The 17,808-nt window shown below is 42.3% G+C and overlaps 1 protein-coding gene across 3 annotated transcripts in view; it reads left to right on the top strand.

Moving 5' to 3' along the window:
* The window catches only part of LOC140199660 (extended synaptotagmin-3-like), a 117,891-nt gene that overhangs the window by 24,721 nt on the left and 75,362 nt on the right, over nucleotides 1-17,808 (top strand). For all 3 annotated transcript variants that reach the window (XM_072262109.1, XM_072262110.1, XM_072262111.1), the window contains exons 3-4: nucleotides 6,044-6,178; nucleotides 14,540-14,616. In XM_072262109.1, the coding sequence (XP_072118210.1) occupies nucleotides 6,044-6,178; nucleotides 14,540-14,616 (212 nt within the window). The remainder of the gene's footprint in view (nucleotides 1-6,043; nucleotides 6,179-14,539; nucleotides 14,617-17,808) is intronic.

Raw genomic sequence — 17,808 nt, 5'->3', positions numbered from 1 at the left:
CCCGAAATGTTGACTGATCGTTTCCACGGATGCTGCCCAACCTGCTGAGTTCCTTCAGCGTGTTGTGAGTGTTGCTTTGACCCCAGCATCTGCAGAGTATTTTGTGTTTAGAATGCATTGATATTTTTACCAGTGCCTTTAGATGCCTGCTGCAAGCAGTTTGATCCCAGAAATATTTAAGGAGGCCGAGATCACTGCTACCTGATAGATGCAAGAGGTTCTGCAGATGTTGAACGTGATGAAGAATCTCAGCCCAAAACATTGACTCTTCATTCCTCTCCATTGATGCAGCCTGACCTGCTGACTTCCTCCAGAATTTTGCATGTTACCTGATAGACATTGATCTAAGATGCTGCTGTTCAAATGCCTTTCTCATTAATCGGCCAAAGGTGCAATGAAACCCTGAAGCATTAATGAATTTCACTGTCGGTATCTGCCTTTCCTCAGGGGTAACTCTCAAGGTACAGGGAATAGGTCTGCCCATGAGCTTTTGTTGTGGGAGAACAGTGTGATGCAGCAGAAACAGCCAGGACTTAAATATGTTTCTGAGATATGAAGTAATCCATAGTTTCTCACATTTCTCGTTCACCACCAAGGAACATCCTGCTCTGCACTGAGTCAACAGTTTACCGGTCTTGTCACACTCCAGCATCCTGTTCCTTTGTACAACTCATTCATTTCTGATCTAGACCCTTCCACATGATGTTCTCATTGCCCATATGACTGGATGTTATATTGGAAAGTATAATTTGCTTTTTCATTATTCTTTGAGGTATGGGTTCTAGGCAGTGCTTTTACCAGATGGGTGACCCCAGCCATTATCAATACTTTTCAGAGATTGTCTGCCTGGCATCAGAAGTCGCATAACCAGGACTTGTGATGTGCATCAGCTACTGATAAGACTATCTGCCACCTGCTCCCATGGCTTCACGTGACCCTGATGGGGGAGGAGGGGGCTATACCTCGCCCAAGAGTGACTTACGGGCTAGTGAAGGGAAGGAGTGCCTTATGCCTCCTTTGGTAGAGACATAATTCCACCTTGCCATACATACCAAAATACAAGCAACAAATAATCCTTGTCTTTTCTGAACCTCCAATTATCCTGTTGTGTTACACTCTTCTTCCGTTTTGCGAATTGCACTTGCTAACATAAAAATGTTTTACAACTTATCTAAATAAGGCAAATGAGAACAAGGCTATCAGCTTTCATTTCTTTCACTGAATGAAAAGCTTGCTGTGGGGAAAACTCGTATTACAGTGGTAAATGTGCAGAGCCTATAAAAAGTATTTACCTCCCCCCGCCCCCCAGAAATATTCATATTGTATTGTTTTACATCAGGGGTCCCCAACCTTTTTTGCAGCGCGGACCGGTTTAATATTGACAATGTTCTTGCAGACCGGCTGACCGGGGTGGGGTGGTTGTTAATCATGCCCGGAATATAGGTGATAAGTCAACTATAAGTCACTATCAGTGGCTAATATACTCAATTTCATTTCTAAAGGGGTTTATCTAACCAATTTAATATTAAACAGCAAATATTTTCCTCGCATGAATATAGTGATAAGTCAATTATAACAGTGGTCCCAAACCTCTGGGCCGCAGACCGATACCGGGCCGCGAAGAATGCAGCAGTAGCCGGAACACACCCAGCACACCTTTAAGAAAAAAACCAAAATAAACAAGCTACTTGATTTTCGTGCCGGGTGGCACCTACTTAATTAGCTTGTTTATTTGGGCTTTTTTCTTAAAGATGTGCTGGGTGCGTTCCGGCTACCGCTGTACCGCTGCGTTCTTCGCAGCCCGGAGGTGGGAGACCACTGAATTATAAGTCACTTGTAAGTCAATAGCATCATAACATTTTAAGTAACGTTTGGATATTAAACACACAGCGCATACTTTCCTCGGATGAACATATAAAATCATTGCAACAAACCAATATCGCTGAATCAGTGGGAGCCCTGGGCTTGTTTCCCTGCAACAAGACGGTCCCATCGAGGGGTGATGGGAGACAGCGATACTTGAAGGGGATTCCTTATGTCCAGTCTATTCCACAATTTGGTTTTCGTTGCATTCATCGCAGAAAACTCCACTTCGCAGTGATATGATGTTGGAAATGGAAGCAACATTTTCAGTGCTTTCATGGCTATCTCAGGATATTCAGCCTTGACTTTGATCCAGAATGCCGGCAGAGATGTTATGTCAAACATACTTTTCAGCCCGCCGTCATTTGCAAGCTCGAGGAATTGATCTTCTTCCCGTGCTGACATGGAAGATTCACCAGAAACATTCACAAATGGCTCACGGACCCATTCCTTTGCACGTCTTGGGTCACTGATGACCTCGCGTATGTTAAAGTTCAACAGTGTGTGACAGGGAATGAGGAAAGGTGCAGCTGACTCATATTGTTTCATATCGCCAAATCATATTGTTTCCTCGCGGCCTACGGCCTAGTAGCACGTGTTTTGCAGCCCGGTACCGGTCCGCGGCCCGGTGGTTGGGGACCACTGTTTTACAACATTGAATCACAATGCATTTAATTTGGCTTTTTTTGACTCTGACAAACAGAAAAGACTCTGTGTCGTAATGAAAACAAGTTTCTACAAATTGGTCTAAATTTATTACAATTATTAAACAATAGATGATTTGTATAATTACTCACCCCCTTCAAGTCAGTATTTAGTAGATGCACCTTTGGCAGCAATTACAGACTTGAGTCTGTGTAGATAGGTCTCTATCAGATTTGCACATCTGGACACTACAATTTTTCCCCATTCTTCTTTACAAAACTGCTCAAGTTCTGTCAGGTTGCATGGGGATTGTGAGTGAACAGCCCATTTCAAGTCCAGCTACAAATTCTCAATTGGATTGGGGTCTGGACTTTGACTTGGCCACTCCAGGACATTAACTTTGTTGTTTTTGAAGACTTTTCTGTATAGCTTTAGCTTTATGCTTGGGGTCATTGTCTTGCTGAAAGATAAGGTCTTCTCCCAAGTCACAGTTCTCTGGCAGACTGCATCAGGTTTTCCTCCAGAATTTCCCTGTATTTTGTTGCATTCATTTTACCCTCTACCTTCACAAGCCTTCCAGGGCCTGCTGCAGTGAAGCATCCCCACAGCATGATGCAGCCACCATCATGCTTCACGGTAAGGATGGTGTGTTTTTGATGATGTGTGGTGTTTGGTTTATGCCAAACATAGCATTTAGCCTGATGGCCAAAAAGTTCAATTTTCATTTCATCAGACCATAGAACCTTCTTCCAGCTGACTTCAGAATCTCCCATATGCCTTCTGGCAAACTCTGAGAGTTCATGTGAGGTCTTTTTTTCCAGAAGTGGCTTTCTCTTTGCCACTCTCCCTGAAAGCTGCAACTGGTGAAGCACCTGGGCAACGGTCGTATGCATAGTCTCTCCCATCTCAGCCACTGAAACTTGTAATTCCTCCAGAGTTGTCATAGGTCTCTTGGTGGCCTCCCTCACTAGTCCCCTTCTTGCATGGCCACAGTTTTTGAGGCCGGTTTACAGCTGTGCCATTTTCTTTCCATTTCTTGATTGACTTACCTATATGCCAAGGGATATTTAGTAAGTTGAAATCCATTTTCTGACTTGTTTTCAATAACCTGTTCATGGAGTTGATTGGAGTGTTCTTTTGTCTTCATGGTGTAATTTTTGGCAAGATACTGACTCACCAGCAGCTGGACCTTCTAGATACATATGTATTTTTCTCTAATTAATTGAAACACCTTGACTGCACACAGGTGATCTCCATTTAACTAATTATGTGGTTTCTAAAACTAATTTGCTGCACAGGTGATGAATTGATGTGTCATATTAAAAGGGGGTGAATATGCAATCAATTATTTTGTTTTGTATATTTGTAATTAGATCACTTTGTAGCGATCGCTTTTCACTTTGACACAAAAGAGTCTTCTCTATTAATCAATGTCAAAAAAAAAACAAATTAAACCCACTGAGATTCAATGTTGTAGAAAAATAAGACAAGAAAACTTCTGAAGAGAGTGAATAGGTGAAAGCTTTTTATAGATTAGCCAGAAACTTTGACCACCATGACCTCCCACTATTTTTACTTTTTATGTGTCAGTGATCTCCAGGTCAGCTTGTGTTGCTCACTGAAAATTTGACTGGTCTCGATCTGTCATCCAATCGATGCCGAAAAGCCTCAATAGAGTGGATGTGGAGAGGATGTTTCTATGGTGGGAGAGTCTAAAACTAGAGGACATAGCCTCAGAATAGAGGAGCATCCTTTTACAACAGAGATGAGAAGGAATCTCTTTAGCCAGGGAGTGGTGAAGCTGTGGAATTCTTTGCCACAGCGGCCGTGGAGGCCAAGTCATTGGCTGTATTTAAGGCAGAGGTTGATAGATTGTTGATTAGTCAGGGCCTGAAAGGATACAGGGGTGGGAGAAGGCAGGAGACTGGGACTGAGAGGGAACATGGATCAGCCATGATGAAATGGCACAGCAGGCTTGATGGGCCAAATGGCCTAATTCTGCTCCTATAACTTATGGTCATCATCTTCATGACCACTTGATTCAATTTGGAATGCTGCGTGGAACTTTGCCCCCCTTGATCTGGAAGTGCTCATTGATTTTGATTTTCAGAGTGTTAACTGGGGACAATGGAAGGTGGTCCAAATGGTCATCTAAATGCTTGGCATGCCCCACGATTAAGCTACCTGACAATAACCCTTTAAAATTCCTTTTCAACAGCAAAATGTCTGTTAAAGTGCAGGCGCCCAAACCTTTATCCTGGAGCTGTTGCTCACTTTTCACTTTGTATCCAAGTCAACACATTAAGACCACTACTGGTCCAATGATACTTTCTGAGGGTCAAATCTGAAGCTTCACTGTGTGGCTACTCGTAGAAAACATCATTGTTGATTCAATGCTGTTTGATGAGTTGGAGGATAAGGGTTGTGGAAAACTGGATGCTGGAAACAGGAAAAGAAAAGAGAAGGTGCTTAAAATTGTGTGCAGTTTTTGTTGTGCAGTTCTGGTTGTCAATTACAGGAAAGATCTGGAGGCTTTGGAGAGGGTGCAGAAGAGACTCGCCGGGCTGTTGCCTAGATGTTAAATAAACTTGGTATCACACATTTCCATAGATGTTGCCTGAGCTGCTGAGTTCCTCAGCATTTGTGTATGTTGCTTTAGTTTTCTAGCATGTGTACATTTTCTTGTGTTTGTAACATACACAAAATGCTGGAGGAACTCAGAAGAGTAAGGCAGCATCTATGGAAATGTGTGAACAGTCAACGTTTTGGGCCAAGACCCTCTCTCAGGACTTGGGTTGTCTTATTCTGATCAAAGAATATATAATGAGAGCTATACATGAGGTAGATGGTCGGCCTTTTTCTCAGGAGGAAAATGTCAAATACTAGAGGGAATAGCTAAAACGTGAGCGAGGGGAAGTTTAAAGGAGATTTACAAGACAGGCTTCTATTGCATAGAATGGTAGATACCTGGCACATGCTCCTGGGGAAAGTGTGAAAGTAGACAGTAAAACAAAATTTCAGGGGCGTTCAGACAGGCACATGAACAGACAGGGAATAGAAGGATATGGAACATGCTGACATGCAGTTTAAATCAGTAGCAGGCTCATTAGGATGCTGCTGAATATTGGTAGCTCGGGTTGAGGCATTTGATGCTATAGTTTTCACCGAGCTTAGCAATTGGCTTGCAAACGTTTCATCATCAATAAGAGTATTGTGCTTATATAGGCCCCTGTTCACTTGCCTTGGTCCTGATTGGCTCCCCTCAGGCTCTGAATGGACGTTATGAGCTAGAGGGCCTATCACTGTGCGGTAGTGCTCTATACTCTATGCTCTAACCTCTTTGACGTCCAGAAAGGGAGGATCCTGAACTATTTTTAAATAAAATACTACTGTTGGTTTAGAATGTTTCTTTCATAGTTTCTTTGTTTTAACATTATAATCTTCAATTGATTAAACCAGAATATTCAGGTTTTCATCTGATGTTGAAGCCATCTCTGTACCTGTGTTCTCTAACATTTTATACTTTCTGAACTAGATTTTAAAGCAAGCCTGGCCATATTTTGGAATGTATCTGGAAAGGACATTTAGAGACATCATTGAGCCTTTAGTATGTGGATCAAACGTTTGCTTGAAAACATTTGCCTTCACAAAACTTAATTTTGGTGAACAGGTAAGGATATTATTCTTCACGCAATTTGATTTATTTCAATGTGGTTGATCATAAAATGAAACTGCTCCAGAATTTTGTCTGAATAATCAAATTTGTAATAACAATGGCCAAACTATGCAATATAATCTGTTATCCACTACCTGAAGGATTCTGGTGTTTAAATCCAAAGTTCTTTTTGATGTCAGGATCGAGTTGATGTCATAAAACTTGTTGCTTCGGGATTATTTTATTAAGAGTCGATAGAACAGAAGGAAGCTGAACAGACAGTAACAGGAAAAGCTAAGATTCAAGAATGTGGCGCTAAACACAAGACAGTTTTTTTTATCCCCACAGAGATAAGAAAAATTCCATTCTAATCTATAGATAATAATCTAATTAAAAGTACTTAGTCAATACTGAAGTAAAAATTAGCCAATGGGAAAACTCTTATTCCCAGGTGATAAGACCATAAGGTATAGTAGCAGTATTAGGCCATTTGGCCCATTGAGTCTGCTCCACCATTTAATCATGGTTGACCAGTTTCCATCTCTGCTCCAACCTCCTGCCATCTCTGTATCCCTTCATGCTCTGACTAATCAAGAATCTATTAAACTCTGCCTTAAATATACTCAATGACTTGGCCTCCACAGCCGCGTGTTGTAGCAAATTCTACAGATTCACCACTCTCTGGCTAAAGAAATTATGCAGTACAAAGCTTCCGTAATTATACTTTGTATAACTACCAGTGGCATATTAAACTGTTATGCATACTATAGCCAGTAGGATTTGTAGCAAGCAGTTACTTGTGTAGAAGTATTTATAAAATACAAACAGATAATTAATTGGTGAAGTGTAAAGAAATTTACATGTAGCCCCCGGTAAGTCTCAGGCTCGCTCAGCTCGCTTTTGTCTAGGGGGAGCAGCCTTCGACCCCTCCAAACTGGGTAATCAAGTTTGTGTAGGGGCTGTATGATGTACCCCATCACGCCAAATATCGGACAGTACACCATATGTGATTTACAGAATACAATTTATAGATCTTACTGGAACTATATAATTAATAGAGATAAAATATAAAAGGAAAGTAAAAGACGCCAAACTTATCAGAGTTCAACCACTTTGTGCACAACCGTTGGAGCTCAATGAATGGGGTCTTCCTTCCACCATTTGATCCCTTCTGACCCCCTGGACCCGCTGCCTGGGACCAACCACGGTAGTTGACCAGAGCACATCCAGCATGTCCTTCCTCTTTGGTTCTCCTCCCGAAAACCCTGGGCCTCGGACTCCTGCTCAGGGTCCATTCCACCGCCCAGCTGACAGCATCGCGTCTCTTCTCCCCCTCGCGCCTTCTGCCCCAAAGCCCACGAAAACAAAAGCTTACAGACACACGAAAGAATGACATCTATCCCAATTGGGTAGCAAATGAATACAATTCTCATTCTCGTAATAGAACCCAAACGCTAGAGGGAGAACCACTGTCTCAGCAGTTAACATCACAGAGAAGCCATTTTATTTTTAACATAAGAAAGAAGCCATTTTATTAGCCTTAGCAATAACATAAAAGAAGAAACCCCTTATACTCTTCCCCCCACCAAATTTAGTCATGTCCTCATGACTTCTAAATAACTCGCCAACCGTTCCTACAGACACAAAAACCTAATCCTTGTACAAACAGTCACATTGCTCCCCAAACAGTAGACCTTACGCCCTGTTCCACGGGCGCTACATAGGCCAATCCATCTAGGAGTTTCCTAATCCTCCGAGACCTCCGTACCCCCTCACCTAAACCCTTCAGGCTCAGACACTACTGGGGGTACCTCGATCTGCTTGCCAAATCCTCTCTCAATCTCTCACTTATGCCCCCATTGCACTTCGGAGCCCCCTTCCTGTGTCCAGGGCCCCGCTTCTTTTCCTTCAGGGTCCTGCAGTAACCCAGGCTGCCCACAGCTAGCCCTTCCCACTACATCTGGCTCAGTGGGAGAAGGACCAAAAGCCTTTTCCTCAATCAAGGGGAAGTTAGCAAAAGGCAGCATGTACCACACATCCAGCACATCATCCTTTGAATCCGTATTCTTCCTCATTTCCTCGATTGGTAGCTGCTGTTTGATTTTCTCCAAACTGAAGCACTTAGCCTGGGCTGCCTCTTCAGCCTCCTGCAATCAAAACATCACCTTCTTCTTGGACTCCTCCAACTGTCGCCCCAGTCTCAGCAGTTCTGGCTCATGCTTCGTGTCCATCTCCATCTGGGATGTAATTACACCACCAGCTTCTTCCAATCTGTTCTGGATCGATGTCTTGAGTTTCTGCTGATCCTTTCGAAGGTTGGTCATTGTTTCGTCTCTCTGGATTAATTCATCAGTAAATGACAACAGTTTCGGCTCAGAATTCTGTGTTCCCCATCTCCACTTTGATGAGCGTGAACTCCAATTCTTCAATGGTTGTCCCAAAATTGCAGCACTCAGTCTCCAGCATGCATTTCTCAGCATTCAGTTCAGCGACGCAAATCTCCTCTCTCAGCCAAACACTCAGAATCTGTGTCCTTCTCCAGACCTGGCACTCGTCCAAAGAAAGTTTTACTTCATTAATTCTTTGTCCCCTGGGCTCCCTCACTCGCCTCGCTTCATAGTCTTCCAAGGCGAATCCCAATGCTGGGAGGTCATCCAAATACACTAAACACCTATATCAGTAATATGACCCAAACGAACCGCTAAGGGAGAACCACTGTCTCAGCAGTTAACATCACAGAGAAGCCATTTTATTTTTAACATAACAAAGAAGCCATTTTATTAGCCTTAGCAATAACATAAAAGAAGAAACCCCTTGCGTACTATTAAGTAGTCAGACCCAATCTTCTTTATTTTAATTTTCTTTTCTACTGATAGCATATTAAAGTAAGTCCTGTAGTTTGTAATGTAAAATTGGCAAAAATATTAGAAATGAATACTGAGTAAAATTGGCTTACACTAGGTACAATGTTGTACATATTTTTCTGTGTCCAATCCACCAAAAGTCAATGAGATGTACAGGAAGATTATCCCTGCTTAGCACTGCTGCCTGCTGTGCCTCCAACAATGCCCATAGATCAGCTGTAGGGTCATCAGCCAGGGACTGCTATTCATTGATGTTTTGCTTCCTTAGCCCTGGTACTTCTAGTGGCTGAGCTGTGGCAGGGACGTCTCCCTATCACACCATTCAGCTTTCAATAGGGTTAGTTAGTCCCCCAATTTCTGTCCTTCCTCCTCAGCCACAGCCAAAAGCTGCCATTTTCAGCCTCTTCAGTCAATGCTCCTGAGCCTCGCTCCAGTCACTGCCATATCGCGCAGTAACCTTGTCGTCAATGTGCCGACGACGGCCCGGCTTCCTACCTCCATGGGGTAGATGATGGTCCTCCAGCCATCTTCCTTACACTCAGCTAACAGTACTTCAACCTCTTACACTCGTGGGCAGCCTCCATTCCTTCCTCCCATGGGGTGGTTAACTCAATAAGGACCATCTTAGTGACCATGGACCACAGTGCTCTGTCTGGACAGAGAGATTTGGTGGTGATTTCCTTGCAGAGCTGTAGATCTCTGCTGAGATCTGCCCTCATGTCCCACTCCTTGCCTGTGGAGAAGTTTCCTGAGGGAGCTCTTGGGCGGGTACACTCAGCGCTCTTGCCAGCCTTAACAAACGGGATGAGTTGGCATCCCACTGGGGAAAGGCTGATTCTCGCATCATCTCTGCCAGCTTCTTTAGAACTTGGTCATGCCACCAACTGTTGCATCCTTGGCACAGCAGAGTCTTGCAGCCTGCCAAGGTGTGTTGAAGGTTGGTATTGGTCATGTCATAGAGGGGGCATCGAACCTCACTGCTGAACCACTAGTGAAGATTTTGGGGGTAGGGCAAGGTATTATCGGTTGCCCTGATGAGAGAGCGGAGTCTGGCTTTTGCAGTACATCTTTTTCTGTATCAAATCCACCGAAATTTCATGCCAAGACCCTTCTTCAGGACTGAGGGGGAAGGGGGAAGATACCAGAATGAAAAAGTGGGAGGAGGGGAAAGGGTAGACACGAGGAAATCTGCAGATGCAACACACACAAAAAATGCTGGTGAATGCAGCAGGCCAGGCAGCATCTGTAGGAAGAGGTACAGTCGACGTTTCAGGCCGGGACCCTTCGTCAGGACTAACTGAAAGGAAGGGAAGGGGACCAGCTGGATGGTGATAGGTGAAGCTAGGTTGGTGGGAAAGGTCAAGGGCTGGAGAGGAAGGAGAGTGACACAGGAAGAAGGATTGTGATAGGAGAGGAGACTGAACCATAGGAGAGGGGAAAGAGGACAGGACCCGGGGGAAATAATGGGCAACTGAAAAGAGATAAAAGGTCAGAGTGACATTTGTTGTGATGCATTGGACCAGTACCCCTCCCTTCTCTAAACAGTTTGCCATACAAATTCTGAATTATTAGACTCTTCTAAAATTTAATTGGATTATGGCTGCTCAGAATTTGTATCCATTTGCTTAACCTTTGTGGGATATTTCATAAAGCACTTCAATTTCCTTTTAGGTATTGTCAGATGTTTGTGCAGGAACTTTCCATTGTAGGCTGCTTATTAAAATGTTTTTGTTCAGTTTGCATATGTACTCCTTGTTTGTTTCCTTACTTCAGAGTGGCATTTATTTAACATTTGTAAAATAGGGTTTCGCATAATCAAATTAATTTTTTTCTTATGAGGAACTTTGAAGATAATAAACTTCTAGGTCAATCGGTAGTTGTATTGGTTCCTGGTATGCCTAGTCTTCTCTGACTTGTATCTTTAGTCAGAATTTTAGTCATAAATCAAAGTACTGAGTACAAGAGATGGGATGTTATGTTGAAGTTGTGTAAGACATTGGTGAGACCTAATTTGGAGTGTCGTGTGCAGTTTTGGTCACCTGCCTACAAGAAAGATGTAGATAAAGTTGAAAGAGAACAGAGAGAATTTACAAAGATGTTGCTGGGACTGGAGGACATGAGTAATAAGGAAAGATTGAACAGATTAGGACTTTATTCCTTGGAACATAGAAGGTTGAGAGGAGATTTGATAGAAATATACAGAATTATGAGTGTAACAGCCTGGTTAAGATTTTTTACTGCTATGCTATAGGTATTTCATTTTAGCAGTTTTGTAAGAGTGGTCTGTTCTGCTTTCAGCCTGTCTGGGTTTGAGCTGAGATAAGGGGCTTTGTTGATCAGCTTAGGAATGAGGTTTCAGCCAATCATGATGGTGGAATTGGGAGAAGGTTCTAGAGCATGCTGGGTGGAGAGACTTTTGTGAGGGACACAGGCGTGGGAGGGATCTTTTTGGCAGGAGTTGGGAGAAGACAGGAGGGAAGGTAGCTGAGGATGCCATCCCTGTTGTACAAGGTGCTTTGTGCAGGTGAATGGCTTCAAGGAGGAAGGACCAATACTCCTGTGGTACAGCCCATTTGTTCAAGATGGATTTTGAGTGACATTCGGAAGGTGGTGTGTGCTTTCACGTAGACCGAGGGTCCAGCATGTGAGTTAAAAACAACTTCAAGAAGAGCTCCAACTTGTGTGCACATTTGACTGTTTAATTATAATGGGCCCTTTTTGTTTTCGTCTTTCTTTTCTTTAATAACTGGCTAAGTTCATGTTCATAAATATACTTATAATCATATGCAGTGTACAATCTGTTATTCCTTGCCGACAGGTGATTGCAGGGGGGCAGTACATCACACAACATTCACACAAACCAGGGTTTGGGTGGGAGAGACATCCCAATCTCTGGTTGGCGGGACCAAAGTTCTATACACCCTAGACATTCGAAGCCTGAGAAGGGTGGATTTCTTGCCATGGAGTCCAGTAACTGTTAGCTAACGAGCTGCATTTCCAGAGACATCCATTTAAAAGGGGTTTAATGAGGGGTATAGATCAGGTAAATGCAAGCAGGCTTTTTCCACTGAGGTTGGGTGGGACTACAACTAGAGGTCATGGGTTAAGGGTGAAAGATGAAATGTTTAAGGGGAAGATGAGGGGAAACTATTTCATTGATATGTGTGGAATAAGCTTCCAGCGCAAGTGGTGCATGCAAGCTCAATTTCAATGTTTCAGAGAAGTTTGAATAGGTACACGGGAGGGATATGAAGGGCCATGGTCCTGGTCAACAGTTTGGTGGGAGTAGGCAGTTTAAATGGTTTAGCATGGAGTAGATGGGCTGAAGACTTCGGTGTTGTACCTTTCTATGAATGTTATTATCAAACTTTGTGATATTTTATTAATAAAAATGGAACAATGAATCTCAAATGTACCTAAGTGTCTTGCTCGTTCAGTTTTCAAACACTTTTAAAAGAAATTGAAATGATCTTTTAAATGAAATTGACCTAATACGCTTCTGGGTGACGCATAGGATCCGTTCAGAGTGTTACTTTCTCCAACTAAACATTGATATTCTGGTTCAAAGTTTACTAGCTTTGCTTTTATTCTTCTTTTCCGCTTGCATTTTAACTTCAGTTGGCTACCCAAGAGCAAAAGAAAAGCAGCTCGACAGATTGCTTAGCACGTACTCCGTGGTTGCTTTATTAGGTACACCTGTACACCTCAATAATGCAAATATCCATTCAACCAATCACATGGCAGCAACTCGATGCATAAAAGCATGCAGACATGGTCACAAGGTTCATTTGTTGTTCAGACCATGCATCAGAATAGGGTAGAAATATGATCTGAGTGACTTTGGCCATGGAATGGTTGTTGGTGCCAGAAAGGGTGGTTTGAGTATCTCAGAAACTGCTGATCTACTGGGATTTTCTCAACAACAGTCCCTAGAGTTTGCAGAGAATAGTGCAAAAAAAACAAAAACCACCAGTGAGTGGTAGTTCTGTGGGCGAAAACTTCTCGTTAATGAGAGAGGTCTGAGGAGAATGGGCAGACGGGTCCAATTTGACAGAAAGGCGGCAGTAGCTCAAATAACCACGTGTTACAACAGTGGCGTGCAGAAGAGCATTTCAGAATGCAAAACACATTAAACCTTGAAGTGAAAGCTACAGCAACAGAAGACCACAGACATACACTCAATAGCCACTGTATTATTCCCCACTGGATTTGGAGTTACTTACCAAAGTATGTATTTGAGAAATACTTCATGAGGACTAGGCAATCAGTTGTTCCAGCCCTCAACACGGTCTACACAATACTGCTTTAATGCACTTACTGGTTATAATTCTATTTTGGCTTCTAAGTTTTGGAATGTAATGATGTAATCATCCTGCTATTTCTGGCACTGATAATATATCACCTAGCAGTTGTAAACCACACGTACACATTTGATATGTGTTGGGTAGGATGGGTTAATAAGTGCCAGTAGAGAATTGCTGCCTTGTTTTATTGACGTATGTGCATTGTTAGAAAAATACACAACATATCAATTTTCCAAAGATATCAGTCAGTGGCTTGCCAATCAGACACTCTTAAAATCACATTTCAGTGAATGAACTAGAAGTTTCCTTCACCACATGCAAGATTCTGAGAAAAGTTAGCATAAGACTTGCTTTGAGAGACAAAAAAGATTAGGCCTTGGCTTAAAGCAGACAAGGGAGAGGAGGGGAGTAGAAGTTTTGTCTATCTTTCTTGCTTTCATCTGACTGCAGTTCTGATAAAGTGTCATTTTCTGAAACGTTATCTCTGTTTCCCCTCTAAGGAATGCCGCCTTGCTCGCTGTGTGCTTCTAGGCCTCCTCATTCCAGATGCGCACTGTCCTTATCTCAGGCTTACTCCCTCTTCTTTCCCTGCCACCACCCCACCAACACATCCTTTCCCCCCCCTCCCCCCACCCAAGTCAAGAAGTCTAGTGGTATCACAAACTCGAGAAAATCAGCAGATCCTGGAAATCGAAAAGCAACACTCAAAATGCTGGAGGAACTCAGCAGGTCAGGCAGCATCTATGGAAAAGAGTAAACAGTTGGTGCTTCGGGTCGAGACCTTTCATCAGTCCTGTTGAAGGGTCTCGGCCCAAAACATCAACTGTTTACACTTTTCCATACATGCTGCCTGACCTGCTGAGTTCCTCCAGCGTTTTGTGTGGGTTGCCTAAGAAGTCTAGTGGTTTGCTTATGTTTGGATAAACTGTTAGCTACAAGGCACAGCTTGAAGGAGGCTACTTTTGACCACCTCTGTTCGAAGACTGTCTCTATGAAGCATCTGGCTATGTTTTCACATTAACGTATCAAATTTAAATTTCTGTACATTTTCCACCAAAACCTTAAAAGGACTTTACGGCATAGGATCACTTAAGCTTCTGTCAAATGAAGATGTAGATTGTAGTTTTAAGCTTATTTTGAATGAGATGTCTTTAACAAATGAACTTTAAGTGGAGGAGAGTCGCTAATAAACCCTAATTCTTTTCCAGTCACCTAAAATCTCTGGTGTCAAAGTATACACTGAGCAGGTGGACAGACGGCAAGTGATCATCGATTTGCAAATCAGGTAATTCCATTTTACAAAACGTGTGTTTTTTTTGCATTGTTTATTCAGTAAAGATCTGTGTATATTAAATTACTTGCTTTACCCATCACTGATCCTAGTTATATTTCCAGTATCACCTTTCTGTTGTGGATGATAGAGAAGACCTGTGTCAACAATCACTATTGTAAAACAGTGGAAGCAGGGACTAAAAATGATGAAATGTTAAACCTTTTCATTGAATGTGAATTGCTGCTAAGTTAATTCAATGGCGAATAGTTCACAAGGAATAAACTAGCCGCTTTAGTATCCAGGACTAAAGAGGTGTGATGCCTGGAAAAGGTGGCATCCATCATTCAGGACCCCCCCCCCCCCCCCAGTCACCCAGGACGTGCCCTCTTCTCATTGTTACCATCAGCTGGGAGGTACAGAAACCTGAAGGCACTCAATGATTCAGGAGCAGCTTCTTCCCATCTGCAATCCATTTTCTGAATGGACATTGAACCCATGAACACCACTTTGCGATTTTTTTTCTTTCTATTTTTGCACTATTTATTTTTCTTTACTTCTTCTTTTTTCGCTAGGGTGGGGGGTATCGATGTCATTTCTTTCAACCGCTCCATGGTTTTTCTGTATTTCATGACTATCTGGAGAACACAAGTATCAGAGTTGTATTGTACATACATACTTTGACAATAAAAGGAACACTTGAACCTTTTGAAATATATATATATATATATATATATATATATAGTTATAGTGTGTGTATGTGTGTATATACTGTACTGCTGCTGTAAAGTGAACGAATTTCACAACCAGTGATATTAAACCTGATTCTGTTTCTGATTATTTGGGGTAAAATGATAAAATAATTTGAAAATAATCCAGATTTAGAACGATACAATGTACACATAGATCAGTCAAGTCTTGGGTTTGATGTTAGCCACTCAAACAAAATTTCATTCTTCCCAGTCAGCATATGCATTTTCTTTTCTCTTTGAACCTGATTTCAACTTGTTTATGATTAGGAAAAATGACTCATTGCTAATTTAGCATACTGAGCCTATCAAATTAATATTTGATTAAACTGGCGGTCCTTGGGGAACTTGTGAAAGCAATTGGTGCTGATTCATCTGACTTCAAATTAAATATTGTTCAAAACATAATGTTGAAGTATAGAATAAGAAAATCTGACACAAGATGCTTTTGCGGACCCAGGTTCTGTGCTTTATTCCTCTGCAGTTATTTTTCTTGGTATCCTGTCTGGTTCTGTCAGCTGATGGTTAATGCAGGTCAATGGGAGTAATCAGTTTAAATGGTTTTGGCATGGACTAGATGGGCTGAAGGGCCTATTTCTATTCTGTATTTTTCTATGACTATGACATAACTCTTTTATGCTTGTATCATTTGACTACCAGAATGATAACGATAGAACCATACAGACCGTGTACTTTCATCATTAAGCAACTCTCGTACTTCCTGTACTCCACAAAATCCTAAACAATTAAATGAAGGTACAGTACAGTGTAAAAGTCTTAGGCACACACACATATATTACAAGTACAAGGGTTCCCAGCTTTTTCTATGCCATGGACCCCTACCATTAACTGAGGGATCCGTGGACCCCAGATCTAGAGTGCTTAAGATCATTGCATAGTACTGTACTTGTCAATGTGATTCATCTAAATTAAAATTAAGAGCAAGTTTGTAAATTTGGTGGGATTAAAGGATTTTGGGAATGATGAGGGTGGAGCATCATGGGAGGGGTGTGGGACAGCTGGCAAAGAAGGAGCGCCAGGAGTGTGGGGTGTTGTGTGTGCAAACACACCCAGCCTTGAGAAACCAGGCGAGGTTGTTTGATCCCAAGCAATGGGTTAATAGATGATTACAGAAAGTCTCTCTGGTGCTTCCTGCTCCCTCCCCTCTCCCTTCCCCTTTTCCCAACCATGATTCCCCTCTCCTTGTCCCTTTCCCATTCTCAGTCAACAATAGAGACTCATATCAGAATCAAGTTTACCATCTCCCACATATATCATGAAATTTGTTTTTATTTTGTGGCAGCAGCACAGAACAATACATAAAATTTCAACAATACTGTGCAAAAGTCCTGGGCACCCTAGGTATACATATGTGCCTTCTACACCGTACTATATAAGGAAACCTAAGGAGTTAAATAACAATTTGGGAATCAATCTCAAGAAATAGATGTTAGAAACTTAACCAAAAAAAATAATTTTAGGAGGAAGAAGCGAATGCCTGAGAAGTAGCGAAAAAAATCACAGCTATAGCTCTGTTGATGGCTTCAGCTACAGTTAATAATGATTGGGGGAATAAGTGAAAAGCATCAAGGCAAATTTGAAATCATTTTTTAAAATAAAAGTACTGATGAAATTAGTGGCGCTTAAAGGCAATAAATCACCAGGACCTGAAGACCTGCATCACAAAGTATTAAGAGGTGACTGTGGAAGTATTGATGCATGAAAATCAATCGGGCAGCATACAAACAAGCACATCTGCCCAATGTGCATGTGTCAATCATCATGTACCAACCTATGTTAATCCCATTTTCCAGAACTTAACCACAGTCTTCCATGTCTTAGTGATTCAAAAGTATCTTGTCCAGAGACATTTCAAATGTTGTAAGAATCCCTCCCACCTCCATCACACCAGGCTTTGAATTCCAGAGCACTCTCATTAGTCTGGATGAATTTGGCTCCAACAAGGACAGCACAGTAGCGTAGCGTCTAGCACAACGCTTCGCAGTACAGGTGACCCAGGTTCAATTTCCACCACTACCTGTAAGGAGCCTGGATGTTCTCCTTGTGACTGCATGGGTGGTCTAGTATCCTCCCACAGTCCGAATATGTATCAGCAACCTACCAGTGGGTAAGTTAATGGCTCATTTCAAATTGTCCTGTAATTAGGCTAAATCGGGGGTTTGCTGGGTGGTGTAGCTTGAGTGGTATAGAAAGGCCTATTCCATCGGTCCTGTATCCCAATAAATAAATTAAACTGGGGAAAAGCTTAACACCATCCAAGACTCTAAAGTAACTTGCTTGATTAGCACCCCACCCCATCCACACCCCGAAACATTCATTCCTTCCATTACCAGTGAACACTGCCTGCAGTCCTTACCACTGACAAAAGGCACTGCAGCTACAGCAGCAGGAGCTGGCAAACCCATAACCTCCAACACTAAGAAGCGCAAGGATGCCA

The sequence above is a fragment of the Mobula birostris genome, chromosome 6 (assembly GCF_030028105.1).
Source record: "Mobula birostris isolate sMobBir1 chromosome 6, sMobBir1.hap1, whole genome shotgun sequence".
Classification (NCBI taxonomy): Eukaryota; Metazoa; Chordata; class Chondrichthyes; order Myliobatiformes; family Myliobatidae; genus Mobula; species Mobula birostris.
The sequence above is the reverse complement of the archived record's forward strand: the minus strand, read 5'-3'. Positions and strand labels throughout refer to the sequence as shown.